The 27,124-nt window shown below is 38.9% G+C and overlaps 1 protein-coding gene across 4 annotated transcripts in view; it reads right to left on the bottom strand.

The window, feature by feature from the left end:
• The window catches only part of LOC135225732 (uncharacterized), a 391,490-nt gene that overhangs the window by 324,199 nt on the left and 40,167 nt on the right, over positions 1 to 27,124 (bottom strand). For all 4 annotated transcript variants that reach the window (XM_064265117.1, XM_064265118.1, XM_064265116.1 and 1 more), the window contains exons 3-5: positions 15,378 to 15,546; positions 5,347 to 5,490; positions 4,926 to 5,142 (exon numbers count right to left, since the gene is read on the bottom strand). In XM_064265117.1, the coding sequence (XP_064121187.1) occupies positions 4,926 to 5,142; positions 5,347 to 5,490; positions 15,378 to 15,546 (530 nt within the window). The remainder of the gene's footprint in view (positions 1 to 4,925; positions 5,143 to 5,346; positions 5,491 to 15,377; positions 15,547 to 27,124) is intronic.

Below are 27,124 nucleotides of genomic sequence, written 5' to 3'. Positions count from 1 at the left end.
ATTTGGTCTCGTAACTTTAACTCGCATGATATGTGCGATATGTGATGAAATAATTTTTTAAGAGTGAAAATTTGGGGGTCGCAAGATATGCGAGATCGCATTACACAAGTGTAAAAGGTAAATCTTTAAGTTTGTCAGTGTTGTCATTTTTATTAGGTTGGTTGTGTAAATTATAAATTACATAATTAACATTTTTTATTTATATTTTAATACTTGATATTTGCAAGTCAGTAAAGTTTACAGGCACTTTGTCATAACATACTTTGTTACGTGCATACAGGCAGTCCCAGGTTAATGGCTATTTGGTTTTATGGCGCTTGTTTAGCGCTGTAATCTGTGATTTTCAGTGGCATAGTGGGTCGATTTCCTGTTATCAGTGTTGAAAAAAAGCAGTTCGTAGAAGCCTACAGCCCTACAAGACAGCATTTCTTTGCCGCGAGGCTGAAAGATCTCCCACGATATAAAACTTTAATTGCCTGTGCAATACATATTGAGTTATTTGTGGTAATAAATATTTTTATCTAACACAGCTTTTTTCGTGAATGATTTGTGGATGAAACCTGATTTCCAAAAGTAAACACTATATATCAAGAGAGCAATAATGACCGCACCGTGTCTAAAATTTTCCACTTCTTTTTACAATCTTTGAATGCTACGGCAACTGTCGAATGTAATAAAGATTAGGGTATGAATTTCTTAGAGAATTAACTTGAATATTATGATCCTTAAAATTTTATCTAGCATAGTGCAGCACGATCTCGGCAGTCATATCATATCGCGCAAGCATAGGCCCATCGATAGAGATACTTAATTCATTATATTTTCTTCTGCCTTTCCCCAGTCACAAGTCTGTCACCAGTACTATAACTCTCTCTCTCTCTCTCTCTCTCTCTTCTCTTCTCTCTCTCGCTCTCTCTCTCTCTCTCTCTCTCAATCTCTCTCTTGCTCTCTCTCTACTTCTAAAACATACTTTAAAAATATATATATTACCACTCAATCTCCCAAAGAAAATATGATGAAATTAAGTAGTTATAAATAGGCCTAAGCTTTCACATGAGCAGATTTTGCTCCTCTCTCTCTCTCTCTCTCTCTCTCTCTCTCTCTCTCTCTCTCTCTCTCTCTCTCCACTTTTAAAACACATTTGAAAAAATATTATCACTCAATCTCTCAAAGTAAATATAATGAATTAAGTATCTCTGTAGATAGGCCTATGCTTGCATGCTCTCTCTCTCTCTCTCTCTCTCTCTCTCTCTCTCTCTCTCTCTCTCTCTCTCTCTCTCTCTCATTTGAAAAATATTATCACTTAATCTCTCAAAGTAAATATAATGAATTATCTCTATCGATAAGCCTATGCTTGCGCGCTCTATCTCTATCGTCATAATATTTCATTCTTTATTGTATTATTCCTCACAATTTCCACAAGTACTGCCCAAATTTTAAAACCCTTTCTCTCATTGTTTAAGATCCATCTTTAATTACGTATGAATTTTTTCGTCAGTTTAGTGTCAGACTTTACTTATAAATAAGGTTTCACAGTAGGTTTTAAAATAGGATGATCGATATTCTACCCTGAACTGACGTTACCAAACCAGCATTAACGAATAATATAGAGCCTGTTTCTACATTCAAGTATAAATGATAATAGGACCTCAACAGAATCTTTATGGTGTAAAGTTGATGGAAATCTAGAAAGCAACAAATGCTATGATTTTGAAGCTCCGCCCCCTTTCAAGAGTTGCCAGGTGTGGCATTACTAAACAATATATGTCCGAAGATTTAAAAAAACTGTATCTTAACTTTCCTTGCTGAGTGTACATGTGTTTATGTTTATTAATATTTTTGCATAATAATAATAATATAACTAATTTCAAAATTTGTATGTTATAGTATTTTTAAGAAATACAATAATCCATCCATTTCACTCTTTTAAATAAGGATAACCCTCTCTCTCTCTCTCTCTCTCTCTCTCTCTCTCTCTCTCTCTCTCTCTCTCTCTCTCTCTCTCTCTCTCTCTCATGTATGTTTATTTGTTTGTAGTATTAATAAATTATTTACCTTATAATTAATTTTCAAATATTAATAAGATTGATAAAAAAAATAGCGATTCCCAGTCTTTTTATCCACTTGGAGGAAGGTGGGCGGGGAGTAAATGGCAGTTTGATATACGAATTGGCGGAGGAGGAGGAGTCGAGTCTAGGAGTTATTTTCTCTCTCTCTCTCTCTCTCTCTCTCTCTCTCTCTCTCTCTCTCTCTCTCTCTCTCTCTCTCTCTCTCTCTCTCTCTCTCTTATTGCCTGTAGGTATATATTTTTAATGGTAAAATGTTTAAGATGGCTTTGAAATTATATTAATAATATAACCTCAAAGATCAATACAATAAATAGGCTAGTAATTTTAGGTATATTTGAAGTAAGATATTATTTAAGGTATACATTTGGTATCTGAACTTTCAAGATGGGCAGTTATATGCATTTTTTATGGTTGTTCTAACTATTTGCGGGTTATAACTATTCGCGGGGGGGGTCTGGTACACATCCCCCGCCAATATGGGGGGTCCACTGTACTACTGAAAATATCGTATTAGTATGTTCAAGTGTTAGTCTCTTTTTGTGGATTATCAATTTCAATTTTTTCTAAAATTTTATTTACATTTATTTGTTTTTACTTTTAAGACATTAGGTGCCCAATGTACATACAGCCCTTTTCCTGAGTATCTAAACTAGTAGTTTTGTTATTTCTGTATATTTAATAAAATGTTGTATAGTGCTTGTTAAGCTGTCTTTTAATATATTTCTGTTTTTGTTGTACAATTTGATAAAATTAATTATATCCATGTGTTTTTATGTGTCGTTCTTTTTTTATTTACTCTTGCTGCACCAATTATACTGGAGATAAAAGTGACCTCTCCTCGCTTCACATAACCATTTTTGTCAATGGTTTGTTCCTCTTCTATTTCTTTTACTTCTTTGGTTTTATTATTATTTTAGGAGACAAAGGTAGATCCTTATTATTTTTGGGTTTGTTCTTTCTTCCGGTCTGTTGTCTTTGCTTTTACAAATATTCTAATAATAGTTGGCTTAACCAAACAAAAACTTCTTTCAGTTTTCTTCTGAAGATTGAAAAAGAAACCCATAAAATTATTGTGTATAACATGTTTACCTATAAATATTTACATTTTATTTTACTCAACACTTGAGTACTTTCAGACCCTATCTGTGGCAACAGATAAGGCCTGAAAGTACTCAAGTGTTGAGTAAAATAAAATGTAAATATTTATGATTAAGATAAATATTTATAAGTAAACATATTATACAAAGTAATTTTTTTGTTTCTTTTTCAATAGTTGGCTTTTTGATTTTGGGTAGAATTTTCTCTAAAGACCTCTTTTTTATCTTTAGCTTCCAGTTCACTACAACTTTCTTCTAATATTTCTATGTTACAAGTTTTATCTTCTTGTGGTTCCATTTGTTCTAATATTTCATATGGATTTGAACAAAAATCCATACTAGCATTTCTATACATTTCTTGTTTCTTTGCTACTTTAGATTCTTCTTGTAAAGTAGTTCTCACTATCTGAGATTGATCTATTAGGGTTTTGTTACTCTTGTGTACTTCCATTTTTTTATTGTTTGATATTAATGTGGAAAAGGTACGTTTTCCAGTGGGATCATGCATTCCTCTAACTTTCAAGTCTAATTTGGTCTCTTCTTTTCTATTGGTTCTTCATTATCATCAGGATGTACTATGGTACCGTGTACACTGTTCATACTGTCATGTTTTTTCATTTATATCTTCACACTATTTATGTTTTTACTAGTTAGGTAGGTAATTTTCTGACTGATTTTTAGCTATAGTTTCTATCAACCACATCTAGTCTTTTATTTGCCTGAATGACATTTCAGTACTTGAATGTCTATTCAATGGAAATTTTATCATTTTAATAGATATTTTCTTCTGTTTTCAAGGTCAGGAAACCTGGCCAACTTCCACTCCCAAAAAGGGATTCAAAGTGAGTCAAGGTTGTGTCAAGATGATATTTAAATCTTTTAGCTGGGTTATGAGGTTTGCTCTGTACTGGAGCATAGGGTTCAAGTGTAATTACACTTGAATGCTTCTTGGAATTTTCTAAGCAATGGTTGTCAGAGGAGTTTCCAGCTGCTGTCAATTGTGTCGAATCACTACTATCAAAAGGCCCAGGTGTACTTGAATCTTTATTTCTATTTGTCATTAAGATTAAAGTAAAAAACAAAAATAACCTGAAAATCTTTAAAAGATATAATCAGCCTTTCGTGAAGTTTATCCCTCTACTAATGGCACAAGTGAGAACTGACCCCATAATGTCCGTGTCCCTACCCTACCCCTCAGGGATGGCACAACATGATTAATGCGGCTCAAGTATAAGCCCAACTCACTTAAAAGGACTGAGAGTATTACAAGAATACAATCATCCCCACCCTAATCACATTATAGGCAAACTGGATAGAGTGCCAAGGGTCCTATCCCCAGAGCCAGACCATCCTGGAATCTGTGATCCAATCCTGCTGAATAGTTCCGCCTGATATCTCTCAGGTCCAAACATTATCGGAAAAGATGGTCCTACCATAGTTCCCACTATTTAGCTTTGGATATAAACCTAATCCCAGCTATGATATCTCTTCCTACTTGTCAAGTCCAATAAATTTTACAAAAAGTGGAAAATTCCATAAAATTAGTCCAAAGAAATATATAACAATTTTTGCGACTCTGACTAAAAACCAGGAAACAAATTCCTCAGTTCAAGAGCCCCCCCCCCACATCAAGGTGGTCCCACATCTGGGGGGGACAGTTCACCAAATGCAGCACTCTAAATCACACTATGACATGAAAGCCAACCCAATTCGCTAATCAAATATGAAAGTCCATTTTTTATACAAAATCCTGACTTACCCTATAACAGCATTTCCTCCAAGTTCCAAAACTTTTAAACCAATGCGTCGTTGTAATTCACCAGAGAGCTTAAAGAACAAAGTTTGTCTAGCTTCATTACTGGCACGAGGTGTTCGAATCTTGTCAATCCATTGATATTCAGGGTCATCATTCACAACCAATTCTTCAACAAATCCAACAATATTCTGACACCTATATCCAGCAGGTATCTCAGGAGCTGCAACATATACAATATATTAAAACAATACATAAAAACTACAGTAGTGAGCTTAGATTTTTACATTTCACTGAACTACCCAAAAATATGTTTTTGTGGGAACATTACTATCTTAATATCTTAAAGATACTGTAACTTTAACAAGATATAATAATTCAATCAATCAAAAATCTTTATCCAAAACCATATTAGCTATGAACTTACTAAAAAAAAACTGCACTCCACATGATGACTGACGGAATTTATTGAAGTCTGAAAATAGGTCAACCTTGACCACAATGTTCACCTCACCTCGAATCCCATGCATAGTGTCATAAACTGGAAGCCATCCAGACATGACAGCTGTGCCTGTAGATAAATAATAAAGTTCTTAATCATCTCATAGTATTTCTAACAGAGCGACAGGAAAACAGTAAACACTACTTTATAATGAACTTAACTGTATTACTAATTATTTTCAAGCCATTCACAATTGGAATTTAAAGATCCAACAAACACAAAATATAAATTTTCATAAAAAAATTTAGTATTTGGATGCTTATCTACTGTTAAAGTTAGCTTATATCTCCGTGCCAATAGGCGAGTCAGTATTCAAACAAGAGATAAATGGCTGCCTGGATGACTGTCTGGTACACCTGTTCTCCAACAGTTGTGTTTTGAATATTTTAGCTCATCAGAATTCTCCTTGACAGCCCACTAAGTTGGGGAGGCTGGGTGGGGTCTACTTTAACAGTAGGTAAGTATCCAAATAATAAATTACCCACTGTTAAAGTTAGCCGATTCCAACATTGAGAAGAGGATGGTAGGTAGTGCAGCTGGAAAAAATCCACTGAGCCAACAGAGCTCAAGGTTTCTTGCATGAGACAACATTCTTACCTGATCTGGAATCCTTTCTGGATCTTACTGCCACCAGAAATTGGATTCCATTCAAGGAGCAAGGCTCTCATAAGTGTGCAACGAAGCACATCCTTGCAGAGAAAACTGCTTCAATACAGCCAGAATGAAACAGATACAAAGGTACATTCCTATAAAATATATGTACCTTCATGCTCCCAAAAATATTAAAACCTGGGATTTAACAGAGCCTAAAGGATTGCAGCAGGCATCATTCCAAAAAAAATGTTGAGCCCCAAAAACTCTGCTACCAGGTATTCCAGCAATTCCCACGTCAGGAACAGCTGAATGAACCCAAGAGCAGTGGGAGGAACAAGTACTGTGAGTCCAGGTGCTGCCGTGAATGGGTGCATGTTAGGTGGAGTGGGGTCCTCCGACCACCCCTCATCACTTTCTGACATACGGCCTTCACCTAGGCTGGCGCAACATTGCGACCTTCTACAGGCACATGCGCGCACACCACACGTTCTCTGGCACGGTTTCGCACTCGCACCCCCTCCACTGGCCCATCTCCCTCGCTTTCACCCTCGCTCTCTGTTTCGTCCCCAACAACAGAACTCGACAACTCCTCCTCCTTCTCCTCAGACTCCCCCTCATGTGGTTTTAGTGCATATGAGGGGGAGTCTGAGGAGGAGTTGTCGAGTTTTGTTGTTGGGGACGAAACAGAGCGAGGGTGAAAGCGAGGGAGATTGGCCAGTGGAGGGGGTGCGAGTGCAAAACAGTGCCAGAGCACGTGTGGTGTGCGCGTATGTGCCCGTAGAAGGTCGCAACGTTGCGCCAGCCTAGGTGAAGGCCGTATGTCAGAAAATGATGAGGGGTGGTCGGAGGACCCCACTCCACCTAACATGCACCCACTCACAGCAGCACCTGGACTCACAGTACTTGTTCCTCCCACTGCTCTTGGGTTCATTCAGCTGTTCCTGACACAGGAATTGCTGGACATTAGGGGCAAATATTCATCATCACTTACATCGGGAGAGATGTACTTGTCACTAGATGACAAACTGCCATCAAAATGAGGACTTGTGACCTGCTCTCAATCGAGCTCCAACAAGTATTCGTCAATGTCCTTTTGTTGGAGGCCTCCCAAATGTCTACGAATGCCCCTCAGGACACCCCGATGCTTCCTAGGGGTCGTAAAAGGCACACAATGTAGTCCTTGGACACTTTCGGCCACACGAGGCCGCGCAACACAGCGTTGGGAAGCTGGGTCATCTTGGTTGCTCTGTCCCTCTCCAGCATCCAAGTCCAAAACACGCCTCACACGATCCCTAACGACAGGCAAAACGCGCCTTTCGCGCTCCAGACGATGTTGGGACATCTCTACGTACGTCTTGTACCACCACAAATACTTAAACGCTTGCAAAAGTTCGGCAAAACACGAATGTGGCAAGAGATCGCTCTCGGACGACACGTCGCTGATGCTTGCTGGTGCAAAAAGAACCCAATTCGCGCATGCACGGCTGGGTAACGCTTGTAAACAAAACAACAGCTTGATCCGTGAACTCCCAGCCTCCCTCAAGGCGTGCGATTTTAAATTTTTCGCCAAGTAGGCCTATAACTATTTTTCCGCGAATATTTAAAAAATCATTTTTTAGTAGACGTATCGTACATCAAATAAGCACACGACAAACAATTTTAGTCGACGTATAATGTCCAATCTGCGTTTAAGGGTTAAGTTGTCACTGCCAATATTCAATGATGGCTTCCAAAGGTAAAAATAAAATACAATTTTACGCATTCTTCATGTAATGGATCTCTCTCTCTCTCTCTCTCTCTCTCTCTCTCTCTCTCTCTCTCTCTCGGCGATGAAGCGTAAACGAAATTCTCTCTCTCTCTCTCTCTCTCTCTCTCTGCAATGAAGCGTAAATGAAATACGTAAAACCATTTTTTACCTTGTATATTACCATAATATCTTCATAAAAAAAAGGCTATTCATGGAATTTCATATCAGTGAAATCAACTTTTATCTATGCGAAGCCAGCTAGCTGACAAAATGTATGAACATATATATGAAAATCAAATTATGGTAGCGTTCACAGCAAGATTATCTTTCGAAATTGTAATAGTACTAGTCATAGTAGTACAGTGGTCCCCCCGTATTCGCGGGGGATGCGTACCAGACCCCCCCGTGAATAGTTAAAATCCGCGAAGATTTGGAACCCATATAAAAATGCTAAAAACAGCCTATTTTGTTAGTTAAAACTCAAGAAAAACCCACTAAAAATTTTCCTACAAGGTTTTTTTAATAGTTTTATCACAAAAAGTGCATTTTATGATGAAATTCATCAAAAAAACCAGGAATTTGTGGATATTTATCATAGAAAAATACCGCGAATGCGCGAATTTTCCGCGAATAATGCAGGGAAACGTTCCCGAGAGAAATCCGCGAATGTGTGAGTCCGCGAATCTGGAGAACGCGAATACGGGGGGTCCACTGTAATAATGTTTGGAATAGTATACATAACATCACAATTTGTCGTAAATTGTATTTTTCCTAACTATACAAACCTGAGGTCCTTTAAAATATGGAATGCACTTCAGCCCAGCTGGAACCAGTCGTAAGCTTTCGAACAAGGTGGTTCGGTGGTTAACTGCTTGTCCAATAGTCAGGAGTCCTGCCCGACTGGGAGGTAAATATCACTTTGCTTTAGGCCCAGGAACAGAGTGAGGGGTGGCATGAGGTGGGACTATGTGTAAACGACCTCAGGTTTGTATAGTTAGGAAAAATACAATTTACAACAAATTGTGATTTGTTATGACACGTAATACAAACCCTTGGTCCTTGTAACATATGGAAGACTCACTTATTGGTGGGTGGAATCCGAGTCTTAAGAACAGACTCGAGTTCATCCGACCTTGGTTCCCTCCCTGGTTGTAAGAGCAGAGGGAGGGATCCTAGTCTCTGCCCAACTGATCGGGGTGTGCACCGCAAGACCAAATTCATAAGAGGGAGGCAAGCGTGTCTCTTATGAATAGCAAGCAAGAACTAGTTCCTACGCAAGAGCCAAATATAAGGTCTTGGGTTTGTCTCTTGTTGGCGTCCACTCACCCCCTTGTTAGGGGAGTGGTGGATAACTGCTCCTATCCCTAATAAAAGGGATAGGATGGAGCTCAGTCGCATAGCTTACCTGCATCAGCCTCCTGTCCAGCATAGTGACGACTGCAACCCTCTGCCCACAGGTAGAGGAGAGAAAAGAGGAGGAAGAGAAGCCAGTCACACTTTCATTCACTCGTCCATTCACGCGTCTCACAAGGATGTGATGCTGTCTTGTCCGGTGAGGGAGCTGGGTAAGCTACAAAACTTGTTGAGCAGCCACCACGGGTCCTAAGGAAAAAGTGTCCAAGGACTTGTGGACGATATCCCGAAGGTAGAAAGATGTGAAGGTGGTCTGGTTGGCCCAAACCCCTGCCTTCAGCACCTGTGCCACAGAGAAGTTCTTGCGGAACGCAAGGGTTGGACCAATACCTCTGACTTCGTGGACTCTCAGACGAAGGGTACCGGTGTCGTCACTCCTATCCGAAGCGTACGCCTTCCTGATCACCTCACGAAGCCAGAAAGAAAGTGTTCTTGGACATTTCCTTCTTGGTAACCCCGGTGCTAGCAAAGAGGTGTCAACAGTCAGGCATGAGGTGGCAAGTTCTCAACAGATAGCGACGTAGCGCCCTCACAGGACAAAGCAGCATCTCATCCGCATCATTGTTGGTGAAGTCCTTCAGGGAGGGGATCGTGAATGACTCGAACCGGTCATCAGGGACCGAAGGGTTCTGAGTCTTCACTACGAAGTCCGGGACGAAATCAAGCATCACCGATCCCCATCCCCTCGTGTGCTTTACATCGAAAGAAAGACCATGCAGTTCCCCTACTCTCTTTGCCGATGCCAGGGCCAGCAGAGAGACGGTCTTGAGGGTCAGAGCCCTGTCTGACGACTCTCGGAGTGGCTCGAAGGATCTTCGAGTCAAACTCTTAAGGACAAGAGTCACGTCCCACCCCAGGGGCCTGAGTTCCCTGGGTGGGCAAGACCTCTCGAAGCTCTTCATCAGGAGGGAGATCTCCATGGAGGTGGAAATGTCCATTCCCTGCAGCTAAAGGACTAGGGCCAGGGCGGCTCGGTAGCCTTTAACTGCAGAGACGGAGAGGAGTTTCTCTCGGCGAAGGAAGACTTGGAAATCCGCTACCTGCTGAAGAGTGGCTCTGAGAGGAGAGAGACCCCATCCAAGACACCAACCACAGAAGACGGACCAATTCCCCCGGTACACCGCTGCAGAGGACTGCCTGAGGTACCCAGCCATCTCTGTTGCTGCTCGGCGAGAAAAGCTCTCGCTCGCAAGAGATGGTGGATAACTGCCAGCCGTGAAGAGACAGAGAAAGAACCGCTCTGTGGTACCGTTCCACGTGTGGTTGGCACAGGAGGTTGTGCCAGGGGGGAATCTCTCTCAGTGCCTCGGCGAGAAGAGCCAGCAGGTCCGGATACCAAACGGCCTGAGGCCATTTGGGTGCCACCAGAATCATCCGGAGATTCGCGGTGACCAGCACCCTGCTGATCACCTTGCGAATCACACAACGGGGAAAAGGCATAGACGAAGAGGTTGTCCCACGGATGTTGAAGAGCGTCCTCTGTCAGCTGCCCATGGGTCAGGCACAACTGAGTAGAAAACCTTGAGTTTCCTATTGTGCCGGGTGGCGAACAGATCCACAACTGGACGCCCCCACAGGTCGAAGAGCCTTTCCGCCACGTCTGGGTGAAGGGACCATTCGGTTCCTATCACCTGATTCCAACGGCTGAGCTTGTCTGCCACTACGTTCCCCTTGCCTGGAATGTATCTGGCTGACAGCTCTACCGAGTGAGCTACGGCCCACTCATGCACCTGCATCATCAACTGGTGCAACGGTAGGGACACTAGGCCCCCGTTTGTTGACGTATGCCACTACCGTGGTGTTGTCGCTCATCAACACCACTGAATGTCCCATCACCCGTTCTCGGAGCTCTTGGAGAGCGAGGAACGCTGCCTTGAGCCCCAGGACATTGATGTGAAGGGGCTTGTCGTGATGATCCCCCACACCTGCAGCCAGCAACTCCTCCAGGTGTGCGCCCCATCCCTCGGTCGACGCGTCTGAGAACCGCAGCATCTCGGGTGAGAGAGAGAGAGAGAGAGAGAGAGAGAGAGAGAGAGAGAGAGAGAGAGAGAGAGAGAGAGAGAGAGAGTGCGGAGAGGCATTCCTCTTACGAGGTTCCTGTTGTCCAGCCACCAGGCTAGGTCCTGCCTCACCTCTTCCGTGAGAGGCAAGGGGGAGTACAGCAGGCCTCTTGCCTGTGACCAACACTTCTTTAGCCTCCACTGAAGAGACCACAGGTGAAGACGCCCGCGAGGGACTAACTTCTCGAGAGACGTCAGGTGACCGATCATGACCTGCCTCTGCTGAGCTGGCTGTTCCTGTTGAGACAGGAACCGTCTGGCTGCCTCCCTGAACCTGCTGATCTGCGAGTCTGCGGGGAAGACTCGCCCTGCTACCATGTCGATCAGCATGCCCAGGTACTTCATCCTCTGCTTGGGCTCGAGATCTGACTTCTCAAAATTCAACACGATCCCGAGATCGAGACAGAATTTGAAGAGTCAATCCCTGTCCTGTAGCAACTGCGAGAGGGAGCTCGCCAGGACCAGCCAATCGTCGAGATACCTCAGAAGACATATCCCTACCGAATGGGGCCAAGCAGACACCAGCGTGAACACTTGCGTGAACTCCTGTGGGGAGGTTGAGAGACCGAAGCAAAGAGCCCTGAATTGGTACACCGTCACGTCGAGGATGAAGGAGGTACTTCCTAGAAGACTGGTGGATGGGTATCTGGAAATACGCATCCTTCAGGTCCACAGAAAGCATGGAGTCGTTCTCCCTGATGGAATCGAGCACGGAGCGTGCTGTTTCCATCGTGAATAGAGTTTGGCAGGCGAACCGGTTCAGGGGAGAGAGATCTATCACCGGGCGCCAGTCCCCTATGACTTCACCAGGAAAAGTCGGCTGTAGAAGCCCGGCGACTGATCCCGTACGATCTCCACAGATCGTTTGCTCAGCATGGCATCTACCTCTTGCCGAAGCACTACGTCCCTGGCAGAACCGGGGACGTACATCTGCAGATGGACCGGGTTGGAGGTGAGGGGTGGCCGCGACTCGAAGGGCAGTAGATATCCCTCCCGAAGGACATCCACTATCCAGGTCTCGGCTCCGTAGCGCTGCCAAGTTGCCCAATGGCTCGCCCAGGCACCCCTCCACTTCCTGCAGCAGGTGAGGGGGAACACCGTCCCTAGCGTTTCCCCTTCTTCGACTTCTTCTTCCCGGATCCTCCTCGAGAGAAAGAGGACTGGGAGGGGGGCTGACGGTCACTCCTTACAGCAGAAGTAGAAGGCTGGGTCTTTCCTCTTGGCCTCGACGAGGACGTCATCTTGGCCCTACTGTATTGCACAGTGACAAATTGAGTTTAAAATCCAAAGAAATGCCTCCTCTTGAATATTCCTATGAGCTTCAGAGATCACATCCCTTAAGAAGAAGGGTAAGTTGTTTTTGTACATCACATAAGAGGGATCCTTTACTGAACACCAGAGATTACGACTGGGACCCTGAGTCTCTTGGTTCTCTCCAGGTAACGTTTAAGATCTCTAACAGGACACAGAACTCTCTCCTGATCAATCGGTCCAAGGATACTAGTGAGGTTCTTAATCAAGGCCAGGGATTTGAAGGTGATCCATTTTTTGCTAAGAACTCAAGCGTGAACCTACAGATTACGTCTTCTGAAAAGCAGACTTGTTTGTCTAAAGCCTGCAATTCACTCATTCTTTTGGCTGTAGCCAAAACAACCAAGGAGAGGGGTTTCCTCGTTAAATTCCTCAGAGAAGAGGCTTAAAGTGGTTCAAATTGAGGACCTGAAAGCCATCTTAGAATGAAATATAAATTCCAGGACACAGAGAGACTATCTTGCTTCATAGTACCATAGATCTAATCAAATCACTAATATCCTGACTCTTAGAAAGGTCCAAGCCTCTGTCTAAAAACTGAAAAGAGAATGGCTATCTAACCTTTAATGGTTGAAGCCACTAAACCCCAACAAGACTTTAATAAAAAGCACAAATCAGCTAATTGTTCTAGAGTGGTTTCAGAAGCTGAAATATGTGCCTTCAACAACAGCTGCAGAACACTGACCACTTTGCTTGCTAAAAATTTGAGGAGGATTGCAACCTGGACTTGGCAATAGCTTTTGCAGCTGCTATTAAAAATCCTTTCAGTATGACAAGCATTTTGGCACTTGGAGGCCTGTCAGAGCAATAGTGGACAAACCCTGATGAAAGCGGTGGAAATGGGGTTGTCTGTAAAGATTTTGACGCTGAGGTAGAATTCTTGGAAAGTCCACCAACAACTGGAGGAGGTCCAAGAATCTCTCTCTCAGCAGCCAAAACAGGGCTATCAGTGTCATAGAGAAATTGTTGCTGGACTGAAACGTGTTGATTACTTCCCTCACCATAATGAAGGGAGGGAAGGCACAAACGTGCAGGTTGGACCAGCCCTATAGAACTGAGTCCGTTGCCCATGCCAGAGAGTCTGGGACTGAGGAGCAATACAATGGGAAACAGTAATTCCTCGCCTTCGCAAACAGGTCTATCAACGGCTTTCAGTTAACGGTGGCTTTTGCTTATCAGCATCCCACCGCGAATGGAACCCCTGTTGATAACCTGGGACTGCCTGTACTAACCTCATGATCAGGAAGAGAATGCTTTGGTGACAACATATGTGCGGAATACTCACCTCGTACTGTAACATACATACAGTACTGACTGGTTGCTCAATCGACACTGAACCCCCAGCTCCACACGCCTCGCGTTCGTCATCCACACTTCGTAAACGCACAAACAACAATCGTTCCACTGTTGGACCCAGCTGGACACATGGCACCATTTGACTGCCTGATGCCCACAGATTGCTTATACAAAAACACTGCGCTATCATTGTTACTTGAACCCTCGGCTATCACTGCATGATCACTCACTGATTGTTCAACCATTACTGGGTGCTTTGAGCCCTTTACAAAAAAAAATGCGCTTTGGAACTAAATAATTGGGTGACATCAGAATGTCATGCTGCTCCCAAAAGCTAAAGGACAGTTGCAGGCTGCGGTCCAGATCTCTGACACGCTTACGAGCAATCAGGGGAGCGTGCTCAGGGGCTGCAAGCCTTTTCAATGGCCTTGAAAACACAGATAAACATCTACTTCATCTTCCAAATAAATCGGAATCAGGGTCACTGGACGATACAGCATGCACTTTCACTTGGACGTCTTTCCAGCAGCTGTCCACCGAGTTCTGGGACTGCATGGGCTCAGCTGAGGATGCAACTACTCGTGGGCAAACCCCACCAACCTCCCTTGGATGTTCAGTTTGCCTTCTGCCTGGGGAAGGGGAGTATGCCAGGGACATAGGTCTAGGAGCTTCGGTGGGATGAGCAGTCACCTCCTCCACTGACACAGCACTTGCACTAACACCACTTACACCAATATCACTAACATTTAATAGATTCATAATTATCTTAACAGTTAAACCAAGCTGAGTCACTGTATCGGCTAAGAAGCCAAACTTCTTATCTACTGTGGCTTCTAAACTGGCTATGGCATTGGGGTTAGAAGTAAGGGAGTTGAAGGTAAAGTAGGATGACTTTAGATAGGAAAAAAGGCAGTCACAGGAGTCGAAGGGGCAGGTACATCAGGAGAATGCAATAACCTAACCTCGGCCTTGGCGGTCACATTTCTCTCTCTCTATTTTCAGTCTTGCTAAATAAGAAAGTAAAGTCTTCAACTTCACCTGATCCAAGTCCCTACATTCTTTGCAACTAAGGTCAGAAGAACATGTTTGTCCTCTACAAAAACTGCACAGTGTGATTGTCATACTTAGAAGAAGTCACACAGATCATGTAGCCTTTGCTGCAATACCTAATACTATTACCATTAGAGTCCAACACAAAAAGTTAAGATTGGGAAATAAAAAATCTAGCTAGGCTAAGAAAATAGCGCAACCAAACAACAAAGAGTACTTCACCAAAGATAGCAAGAATCTAACCTGTGAACCAAAACCAATGATGTACACTCAATGTACGGCAAGAAAGAATTGGGCACTTTGGCTGGTGTGTACCTATGCTTCCCCGCAAGCAGGCGGGGCCAGTTACCTACTCCAAACAATTGAGTGCTACCGCAAATTTAAACTTAAGCTGCCGTGAAAGCCAGGAACAATAGCGATGTAATTACTTGGTAAGTTACATATAAAAAACATGAAGATAAGATATGAAAGGTAACTGAGAATACCTGGCTGAGAGGGATCATGTGGGCGCTGGCCATGGGGAGGACCAGGTGGGGGTAACAACAAAGGATTTAGATCGACGTAAACTTTGCCAATAGCATCGTTGGCAGAGTAAGTATCATGATCCATCAAACGTATCTGCAATGGCTCATCCTGTAATTCTTGATCATCAACCTGTAAAAATGCATTCCTGATCAGGTTCACAGATGACTTTTTAACTGCTGCTAACTAAAGAATAGGCTAACATCAATACACTTAAGCAAAATACTGACAGTGTATACTTTTCTCATCATTAGATTTGTGTTAGCAGAAATATAACATCAACAAAACAATAAACAATATTTTTAATGTAGAGAATGGACAACATAGTATGTACATGTATCTAACCAATGATTAGTAAATAAAAATAAAAAAAAAGAAGGGATAAGAATACAAAAAGCTTAAAGCTATTTGTACTCTTACATAAGTAATCCTAAAACTATTCACATAAATATAGACAAAGGCCTGTAGGAAAATGGCAAAATCTGGATGGAATGAGTAAAAAAAAAAAGTAATCTAAGGTTGTTCAAAATATTTGTGGGGGTCTGGAATGCATTAAATACTATTTACATTATTCCTTATGGGAATTTTTCCTTCAGTTTTCATATGTTTTGGAAATCGTAAGAGGTTCCAAAACGGATTATATAGGAAAAAAGGGAGGGTCTAGGTAGCTAGATACTTCGTAAGTCTACTCCTAAGATCTTTTATCCTGTGAACTTCTCGCTGGCGATATGCTCTGTTTCCAGGAATGCCGCTAGAAAGGGGGATAAGCTGACCCCCAACACCCATGCTTAACCCATGCAGTCGGTCTCAGTCTGCTCCAAGCCGTGACCTCAGACGGATGTCACAGCCTTCCCATTAGGCCTCCCACGGCGTTACTGGCGCGCCCAGGTCTGAGAGAAAGCCGACGCCGCATTCTACAAAGGCCCACTTACTATGGCATCCAGGTACGTCTTGTGAATCAGTCATATTGCCAGTTCTTTACCTCCTAGTCGTAACTACTCCCCATTTTCAAAATTCAAACTCCTAATTCTCAAATGAACATTCCTTTGTTCCTTTCACTGCCTCGTGGCCGCATGTCTCCCTTTTGTGATCGTCCTAGACAAATGAAGTCATTGAATATTTCAGTTAAACACTAGTCCTTTTCCCCCAGTGTGTTAGAGAAAACTGAATAACTGTAACTTGTGCAAGAAATCATTTTAATTTTGTGTCTAATCTGGGATTTTTTCCAAATTTGCTGAGTCATGTGTCCAAGTCTTTGCGCCCGCAAGTGCTGCATTACCACAAGATAATATGAATAATTTTGAAAACCAGCTTTTACGTGAATCTCATTTTAGCCAGCTATCCCCTTGTGAGAGATAATATTGTTCCCCTTGCGGACAAGCTGCATTTACTCTTTCTCCAGGCCAGTAAACGGCCTCTTGTAAATAAATGTATGTAAAGTAATTAGCTGAGTTTTCTAGCGACCTTTTTCTCTAAAAATAATAATATCAAAACCCTCCCTTTTAAAGGTAAGTTAAAATCCAGTTACCTTGCCTTTCCATATAATATTTTTTCCTTTGTGTTTTGGGCCACACGAGGCCGGCTCAAACGTAAGAATATATATATATATATATATAATATATATATATATATATATATATATATATATATATATATATATATAATATATATATATATATATATATATATATATATATATATATATAGTATATATATATATATATATATATTATATATATATATATATATATGTCATTCATTGAATAGAATGGCTTTTTCACTGTTTACCAGCTTTTTTGAAATTGATTCATATTTTCTAATTATTTTCTTCACTTCATTGTTCAGGTTACTAATGGACACATAATGGAGTTCTTCCATTCACTCCAGTATTTTTACAAAAACGCGACAGCTGTTTCGTCAACCTATACGTATTGACGTTATCAAGCGTACTGATACAAATATGAGCCTACTTGCGTTTTTCGACATTATGAGGACGGAAAGGTAGTACAATTGCCAGATACCTAGTTTTAAATATTTACAAAAGACTAGTGAAACATAAAATAAGACAAATAAATAAATATATTAACAACAGAAATTATATCAAAAGTTGAAAGTAAGTTATCATATACACATTTTACATAAATATATATTAATTACATATATGTTTAATTAACTAAATGTCAGTGTGCGCTCCTGTCCGCGTGTGGTGGTGGTCTTGTTCCACGCGGTTGAAGGGCTGCCTCCTACACGAGGGCAAAGATCGGTCTGCCTCGCGTTGGATGTTAAGGTTGGGGCGTTGCATGGCAATGCTGACGGCTTCTGATATCGATAAAAGATTGTAGTTGCCTTCCTTGTGTATTATTTTGGGGTTTGTGAGAAGTTCTTGTAAGGATGGTTTTTTATTGTGGGTATCCACAAAGTGCTGGTGAATAGCGCCTTGGTTTCTGTGGGCCTGCATGCGACGTTTGAGTGTAGTGGTTGTGTGTCCGATATAGCATTTTTGGGGGGACTGACATTGCTCGTCAGCACAGACAAACTTGTATACTATATCAGATTCAACCTCTTTCTCCATCGATGGAGCCATACTATTTTTCATTACCAGTGAGGCCGTAAGGTTTGGCTTGCAGTAAATTCTTGCTGTTATTTTGTTATATGGTGCTAGGGGGGTGGTTCCTCTTCACAGTATACCAAGGAGGGCTTTCCTTCGTCTGATGGTATATCACTATTTCTTTGTCTTTGTCTTGTGTGTTGTCCCTCGGGGTCGGGTTATGGAAAGCCTCTAATCTCTTTTTGACAACTTGCTGGATCATCGATGAATTCCGTCGATGATTTTAGCGAGAACGTTGAAGGAATGAACGTTGAAGATGATGAGGCTAACAGAAAAAGCGAACAAAGAACAGAGAACAGTAAGCTTTCCAAAAATCATCGGAGACTTTGCACCCGGATACTGCTATGGCACAGTCAAGCTCCGCAAACAGGGAAACCCATTACGGCCCATTATATCCCAAATGACATCCCCCATGTATAAAGTGGCTAAGAAATTGAACGAAATTATAACGCCGTACATTCCTTCAACGTTCTCGCTAAAATCATCGACGGAATTCATCGATCTACTGCAAGACACAACACCCGACGAAGACATAGCATCTCTGGACGTCGAAAGTTTATTTACTAACATACCAGTGGATGAAACAATACAAATCATCATGAACAAGATATACCGCTCTGAAAAACCACCATTACCGATACCCGAAAAGATCTAAAAAGAGATGCTAAAAGCATGTACAAAGGAAGCCCCATTCCTCTCACATAGGGGCGAAATATATCGGCAAAAGGACGGCGTAGCAATGGGTTCCCCCCTTGGGGTTCGTTTTGCAAACGCATACATGGCACACACAGAAGAGGTCACTTTTGAAGAACACCCAAAACCCAGAATCTATGGGAGATATATTGATGATATCTTTATCACAACAAAGGGCGAAAATGACATAGATGAATTAGTGAATAAACTCCGAGCAAATTCTACATTAAATTTTACGGTAGAAAAAAAGTGATGAGAAAATGCTCCCCTTCTTGGATGTACTTGTGACCCAGAAAAACAACAAATACAATACCACCGTATACACTAAAAAGACAGATGCTGGGAGATGCTTAAATGGTAGAGGAGAATGCCCTGATGCATATAAACGGTCTGTGGTAAATGCATACATAAAACGTGCCTTAACACACTGTTCGACGTGGAAAGCGACGAACGAAGAAATCAACAGAATTCAACAGCTGCTCACAAATAACGGCTACCCAGATGACACGATCCAGCAAGTTGTCAAAAAGAGATTATAGGCTTTCCATAACCCGACCCGAGGGACAACACACAAGACAAAGACAAAGAAATAGTGATATACCATCAGATATCATACAACAAACACCACAAAGACGAAAGGAAAGCCCTCCTTGGTATACTGTGAAGAGGAACCACCCCCCTAGCACCATATAACAAAATAACAGCAAGAATTTACTGCAAGCCAGGCCTCACTGGTAATGAAAAATAGTACGGCTCCATCGATGGAGAAAGAGGTTGAATCTGATATAGTATACAAGTTTGTCTGTGCTGACGAGCAATGTCAGTCCCCCCAAAAATGCTATATCGTACACACAACCACTACACTCAAACGTTGCATGCAGGCCCACAAAAACCAAGGTGCTATTCACCAGCACTTTGTGGATACCCACAATAAAAAACCATCCTTACAAGAACTTCTCACAAACACCAAAATAATACACAAGGAAGGCAACTACAATCGTTTATTGATATCAGAAGCCGTCAGCATCGCCATACAACGCCCAACCTTAACAAAACATCCAACGCGAGGCAGACCGATCTTTCCCTCGTGTAGGAGGCAGTCCATTCAACGCGTGGAACAAGACCACCACCACACCGGACAGGAGGAGCGCTCACTGACATTTAGTTAATTAAACATATATGAAATTAATATATATTTATGTAAAATGTGTATATGATAACTTACTTTCAACTTTTGATATAATTTCTGTTGTTAATATATTTATTTATTTCTCTTATTTTATGTTTCACTATAGTCTTTTGTAAATATTTAAAACTAGGTATCTGGCAATTGTACTACCTTTCCGTCCTCATGACGTCGAAAAAACGCATGTAGGCTCATATTTGTATCAGTACGCTTGATAACGTCAATACGTATAGGTTGACGAAACAGCTGTCGTGTTTTTGTAAAAATACTGGAGTAAATGGAAGAACCCCATTATGTGTCCATTAGTAACCTGAACAATGAAGTGAAGAAAATAATTAGAAAATATGAATCAATTTCAAAAAAGCTGGTAAACAGTGAAAAAGCATTCTATTCAATGAATGTTGTATCCGTGAAAATTGTGCCCTAGAAACGTATTAATAATATATAATAATTAATATATAATAATGTGAATATATAATATATAATATAGTAAATGATTAAATATATAATACTATATAAATATATATTATATATATATATAGTATATTATATGAGAGGATGAATTTTGTATGTGATTTTAGAATATAGTTATATATATATGACTAATATGCACTATACATATATATATGATTATATATAGATAAAATTAAAATTATATATATATAATATATATATATAAATATCTATATATGATATATATATTATGATATTATATATAATAGTATATAGAACTTATATATAATATATAATATTAGATAGATTCCATATTAATAGTAAATATTACGTATATAATATAATACTATATATATATTTATGTTATATATTAGTATAATCTATGCCATATATATATACGATATCCGATAATTATACGATGATTATAATGGATTCATATAATATATATACTTAGTTATTAGTCGAGAGATAATATATATTTATCATAATGAGTATCTATATATCACTTATATATATCACTTATATATTATTATATAATATTATATTAAATATAATTAATAAATATAAGTGAATATCATAATATAATATACAGAAGATATAACATAATAGATAAATAACTATGAAGAATATATCGAATATATATATTATTATTATAATATGATTAATATATATACGTATATAATATACAATACTATATAGACGCACTATAATAGATTAAGATACATATATAGATATAGTAATAATATATAATAATATTCTATATAATAATTTATAGGTTAATATAACTTTATATGTAATACTATATATATATGCACGCACGCTATTATATATATAATATATATATATATTAATTATATTTATATTAAGTTAATAGTTGGCATAATTAATAAATATACTATTATATTGATACTATATATCGTATATATATATAATATATATAATAGAAGTATATATATATATATATATATATATATTATTATTATATAAAGATATAAATTATTATCTATTAAAATATAATATATATATCTTATATATATATATATATATATATACCTATAGACATATATATATGTATAATATTATATTATAGTATAATTATATTATAGATAGATAATATTATATATATATATTATTAAATATAATATAACGTATATATATTATAAACTTATACTATTAATATATAGAATATAATATATAATAGATAGATATAATATATATATATATAGAATACAGATGTATATATATATATATATATATATATATATATTATATAATAATATATATATATATATATATATTATTTAGCATATATATATATATATATATATTATAGTATATATATATATATATTATAATATATATATATATATTAATATATATATAGAATATAAATATATATATATATATATATATATATATATATGTACTATATATATATATATATAATATATATATATATATATATATAATATATATATATATATATATAATATATATATATATATAATATATATATATATATATATATATATATATATATATATAGATATAGTGGTACCTCGAGATACAAAATTAATCCGTTCCGAGGCGGCCTACGTATAATGAGTTTTTTCGTATCTTGGAACACATTTTACATGTAAAATGGCTAATCCGTTCCAAGCCCTCTAAAAAACACCCCATTAAATTTCATAATAAAGCTAAATTGAACCTATAAACAATGAAATACTACAACAATTTGGACCATTCAATACCTAAATTAAAGAAATAAAAATTGAAAACCTGTAATAAGTGTATATTAGTGGGGTACAAGAAATATTATTACTGTAACGTAAATGCGGAGCTTACCTTTCGAGTGAGGCTATCTCCGATAGTGGCGGCAGAGGAGGAGGAGGACAAACGGCAGATAACGTACGTACGTACGTACACTTAACTTTACGAAAACACACAAAAAATTCAAGGAAAACCATAAAACTAAAATTTACGAAACACCTTAACAAAACTGTAACACTTAACTTACAAAAATCTAGAAATTACGTAAACATTTTTTTTTCTTTTTTTTTCTTTTTAACTTTTTTTTTTTACTTTTACGTAGGCTACAGAATTTCAACTTCATCACCGCTTTCAACGTTCTGTTTTTCATCACTTGGTTCTTCCTTTTTGCTTTCAACTTTCTGTTTTTTATCACTTGGTTCTTCCTTTTTGCTTACTCCTGCTAATGCTGAAGGCCTTTAAAAATAACAATCCAAGGAAGATTGCTTCTGCCTACTTTCACAATGTTCCTGAAACAACTCAAGCAAACGTCATCGAACTGCGCAAGCATACGACCTGTGTGAGCCTTTTCGGGGTGTCTTCGATAAACAATTGCACTTTATGAAAAGCGCCTAGAATATCCTTAATTTCTGCCGTTGTCATAGGCTCCTCCTCTTCCTCGCCGCTGCTAGAGAACTCCTCTTGAACGACGTTAAGTTGCATGGCCTCCAACTCCTTCAGGTCATCCGTCGTAAGCTCCTCTTGGTGCTCCTCGAGAAGGTCGTTGATGTCGTCCTCGTCGACGACCAGCCCCATGGACTTGGCGAGTGCAAACGATCTCATCAAGATCTGGTTCCAAAACAGTTTTCGGGATCATCAACTGTTTCTGCACCTCTGCAGTACCAGCACTTTCGACCACGTCGAATCCCTCGAATTCTCTTGCGGATACAGCTCAGGCCAGAGTTTCCTCCACAAGGAATTTAAGGTTCGCCTCGAAACCTCCTGCCAAGCTAGGTCAATGAGTCAGGATGCAATGACGATGTCGAAATTGCTCCTTCCAAAATTGACGCAAGGTTGAGGTTTGTTGGTATCGGTGATGCCGAAACATCTCTTGAAAAGATGTTTTGTCGTTGTACAGCTTCTTAAAGTTCGCTATCACTTGCTGGTCAATGGGCTGGAGGAGAGGGTGGTGTTTGGGCGGAAGAAAAAGAATCTTAACGAAGGAATACTCACTAGGATATCTTCCTCAAGGCCAGGAGGGTGGGGAGGGGCATTGTCCAACACCAGCAGACATTTCAGGGGGAGGCACTTCTCTTCCAAAAAACTCTTCACAGTCGGGCCGAAACACAGATTTACCCACTCCGTGAACAAAAGCCTCGTTACCCAGGCTTTTGCATTAGCCCTCCACATCACTGGAAGCTTCTCCTTCAACACTTTGTGGGCCTTGAAGGCTCGAGGAGTCTCGGAGTGATACACCAGTAGGGGCTTCACCTTGCAATCCCCACTGGCGTTCAAACAAAGTGCGAGCGTAAGCCTGTCTTTCATAGGCTTATGCCCGGGTAGCTTCTTCTCTTCCTCTGTGATGTATGTCCGACGAGGCATTTTTTCCAAAAAAGGCCAGTCTCATCACAGTTGAAGACTTGCTGATAAACTGTAGCCTTCCTTGGTCATCAATTCTCGTCGAACGTCTTTTTAAAGGCTTCAGCTGCTTTCGTGTCCGAGCTGGCAGCCTCCCCATGACGCACCACCGAATGGATGCCAGTCCGTTTACGAAATTTCTCGAACCAGCCATGCGAAGCCTTGAACTCTGGGGTTGGCGTTGAAGTCCCTTCCCCTCCCTCGTCTTCCGCCTGCGCAATCAAATCGCCGAAAATAGCACTGGCCTTGTTAGCGATTGCTGTCTCCGTTACTGTATCGCCAGCGATTTCTTTGTCTTTTATCCAGATGATGAGCAGCCGTTCCATCTCGTCATGCACATGGCTCTCTTGCTGGACAAAATAGTGATGCCCTTCGATGGTGTAGTTGCTTTGATAGCATCCTTCTGTTTAAGGATGGTGCCTATTGTCGACGGATTACGGCCGTATTCCTTTGCGATCACACTCAATCGCATACCAGCTTCGTACTTCTTTATGATCTCCATCTTTGTCTCCAGAGACAGCATGCGCTTCTTTCCGTGAATTTCAACTTTCTTGGGACCCATGACTACGTTAATTTACGTAAGTTACACAATACGTAATAATACAGTCTTCGCACAACACGATAATATGGACTGCAACGAAATCACTAACAAATTTACGTTACTAACACGAAATCCTTGGAGCTAACGAATGCCGATTGCATACGGTAAAGTTTCGGGTGCGGAGTGGCCGAGCTAAGGGACGCCAGCGCGTACGTATAGAAGATTGCATGATGGGAGGGATGCTGTCCAATCAGAGAGAAGGATTCTCATGGCTTGGCTAGCATCAGAAACCAATGGAGAGCAGAGGATGGTGGCGAGTCTACTAGCACTAAGATGGTGGCGTGCGGCGCAAGTTTCAAAATTGTTATCGGGCGAATCTCGGACTTTCAGAAACCTTTCGTATCTGAAAACTTTTCGTATGTAGAGCAGTAAAATTTTTCGCATTGGCTTTCGTAACTTGGATTTTTCGTAAGTTGAGCCTTTCGTATCTCGAGGTACTACTGTAATATATCTATATAATATATATATATATATATATATATATATATATATATATATATATATATATATAATATATATATAATAGTATATAATATATATATATATATATATATATATATATATATATATATATATATATACATATATATATATATATATATATATATATAGAATATATATATATATATCTATATATATATATATATATATATTATATATATATATATAATTATTATATATATATATATATATATATATATATATATATATATATATATATAATATATATTTACATATATATATATATACCTATATATACTATATATATATATATATATATATATATATATTATATATATATATATATACATACATATATATATTCTACATATATATATACATATATATATAGATATATATATATCTATATATATATATATATATATATAATATATATATATATTAATATATATATATATATAATATATATATATATATATATATATATATATATATATATATATAATATATATATATATATATATTATATTATATATATATATATATATAATATAACTATATATATATATATATATATATATATAATATATATATATATATATATATAATATATATATATTATATATATATATATATATATATATATATATATATAGTATAATATAGTATATATAGTACGAAAAACTCGAGATACGAAAGCTAATACAAAAAATTTTACGTCTCTACATACGAAAATTGCTCAAGATACGAAAGGTTGTTGCTGTAAAGTCCGGGCGAATATAACAATTTTGAAACTCGTGCGCCGCCAACCGAGTAGACTCACCACCATCCTCCCGCTCTCCCATTGGTTCCTGATGCTAGTCACCGCCATGAGATCCTTCTCTCGTATTGGTCAGCTTCCCTCCCATCATGCATCTACTACGTAGCAGCGTGCTTCGGCCACTCGGTAGCAGCATCGTTATCGTACGCACGCGGTATTCGTTCGTTCAAACTATTTCGTTTATTAACGTAAATTTGTTAGTGATTTCGTTGTACGTACGTAGTATACTTTATCGTGTTGTGTACAAACTTTACTCCATTCGTATACTTACTACATAACATAATTACGTACAGTATATACGTAGTCATGGGTCCCAAGAAACTTGAAATTCATGGAAAGAAGAGGATGCTCTCTTTGGAAACGAAGATGGAGATTATCAAGAAGTATGAAGCTGGTATGCGACTGAGTGTGATTGCCAAGGAATACAACCGAAATCCGTCGACAATAGGCACCATCCTTAACCCTTAAACGCCGAAGCGGTAAAAATCAAAACCTCTCCCGAATGCCGGGGCCGGTTTGGAGTGAGCGCGGAAGCGGAAAAAATAATTTTTTAAAAAAATCACAGCGCGCTTAGTTTTCAAGATTAAGAGTTCATTTTTGGCTCCTTTTTTTTGTCGTTGCCTGAAGTTTAGTATGCAATCATCAGAAATGATAAAAATTATCATTATCATATATAAATAATGCGATATATGAATAGCGCAAAAACGAAAATTTCATATATAATTTATTTCAAATCGCGCTATGCGCAAAACGGTTAAAGTTAACAAGTTACTTTTTTTCGTTGTAATGTAAACTAAATTGCGATCTTTTTGGTATATAACACATTGTAAAACGATAAAAGCAACACAGAGAAAATATTATCACAAAATGATGCATGAATTCGTAACGCGCGGACGTAAAAAAAATATATTTTTAATTCATCATAAATCTAAATATTGTTATAGAGACTTCGAATTTGTTTCAAGATGAAGTTAAATGATGGAATATTATGATACTGTAAGAGTTTCAGCTTACAATTGCAGTTTTTGACCATTTCGGATGAGTTAAAGTTGACCAAATGTCGAAATTTTTTTATAATTTTTTTTTATATGCAATTATTTCGGAAATTAGAAAAGCTACAACCTTCAAATATTTTTCCTTTTATTCTACATGAAATTGCCCACATTTTCATATATAAATCTTTATGTAACGGCTAATTTAAAATGGTGCAAACATTACCACAATCGCACTGTGATTTTTTCGGAAGAGTTACCGCGCGGATGTAAGGAAAATGTTTTTTTTTTTTATAAATTCACCATAAATCGAAATATTGTGCTAGAGACTTCCAATTTGTTACAAAATGAAGGTAAATGATTGAATATTACTAAAATATAAGAGTTTTAGCTTACAATTGCGTTTTTCGACCATTTCGGTAGAGTCAAAGTTGACCGAACATGGTTTTTTTCTATTTATCGTGATTTATATGCAAATATTTAGAAAATGAGAAAAGCTACAACCTTC

Source organism: Macrobrachium nipponense, chromosome 13 (assembly GCF_015104395.2).
Source record: "Macrobrachium nipponense isolate FS-2020 chromosome 13, ASM1510439v2, whole genome shotgun sequence".
Classification (NCBI taxonomy): domain Eukaryota; kingdom Metazoa; phylum Arthropoda; class Malacostraca; order Decapoda; family Palaemonidae; genus Macrobrachium; species Macrobrachium nipponense.
This window is presented reverse-complemented; position numbering and strand designations above follow the sequence as displayed.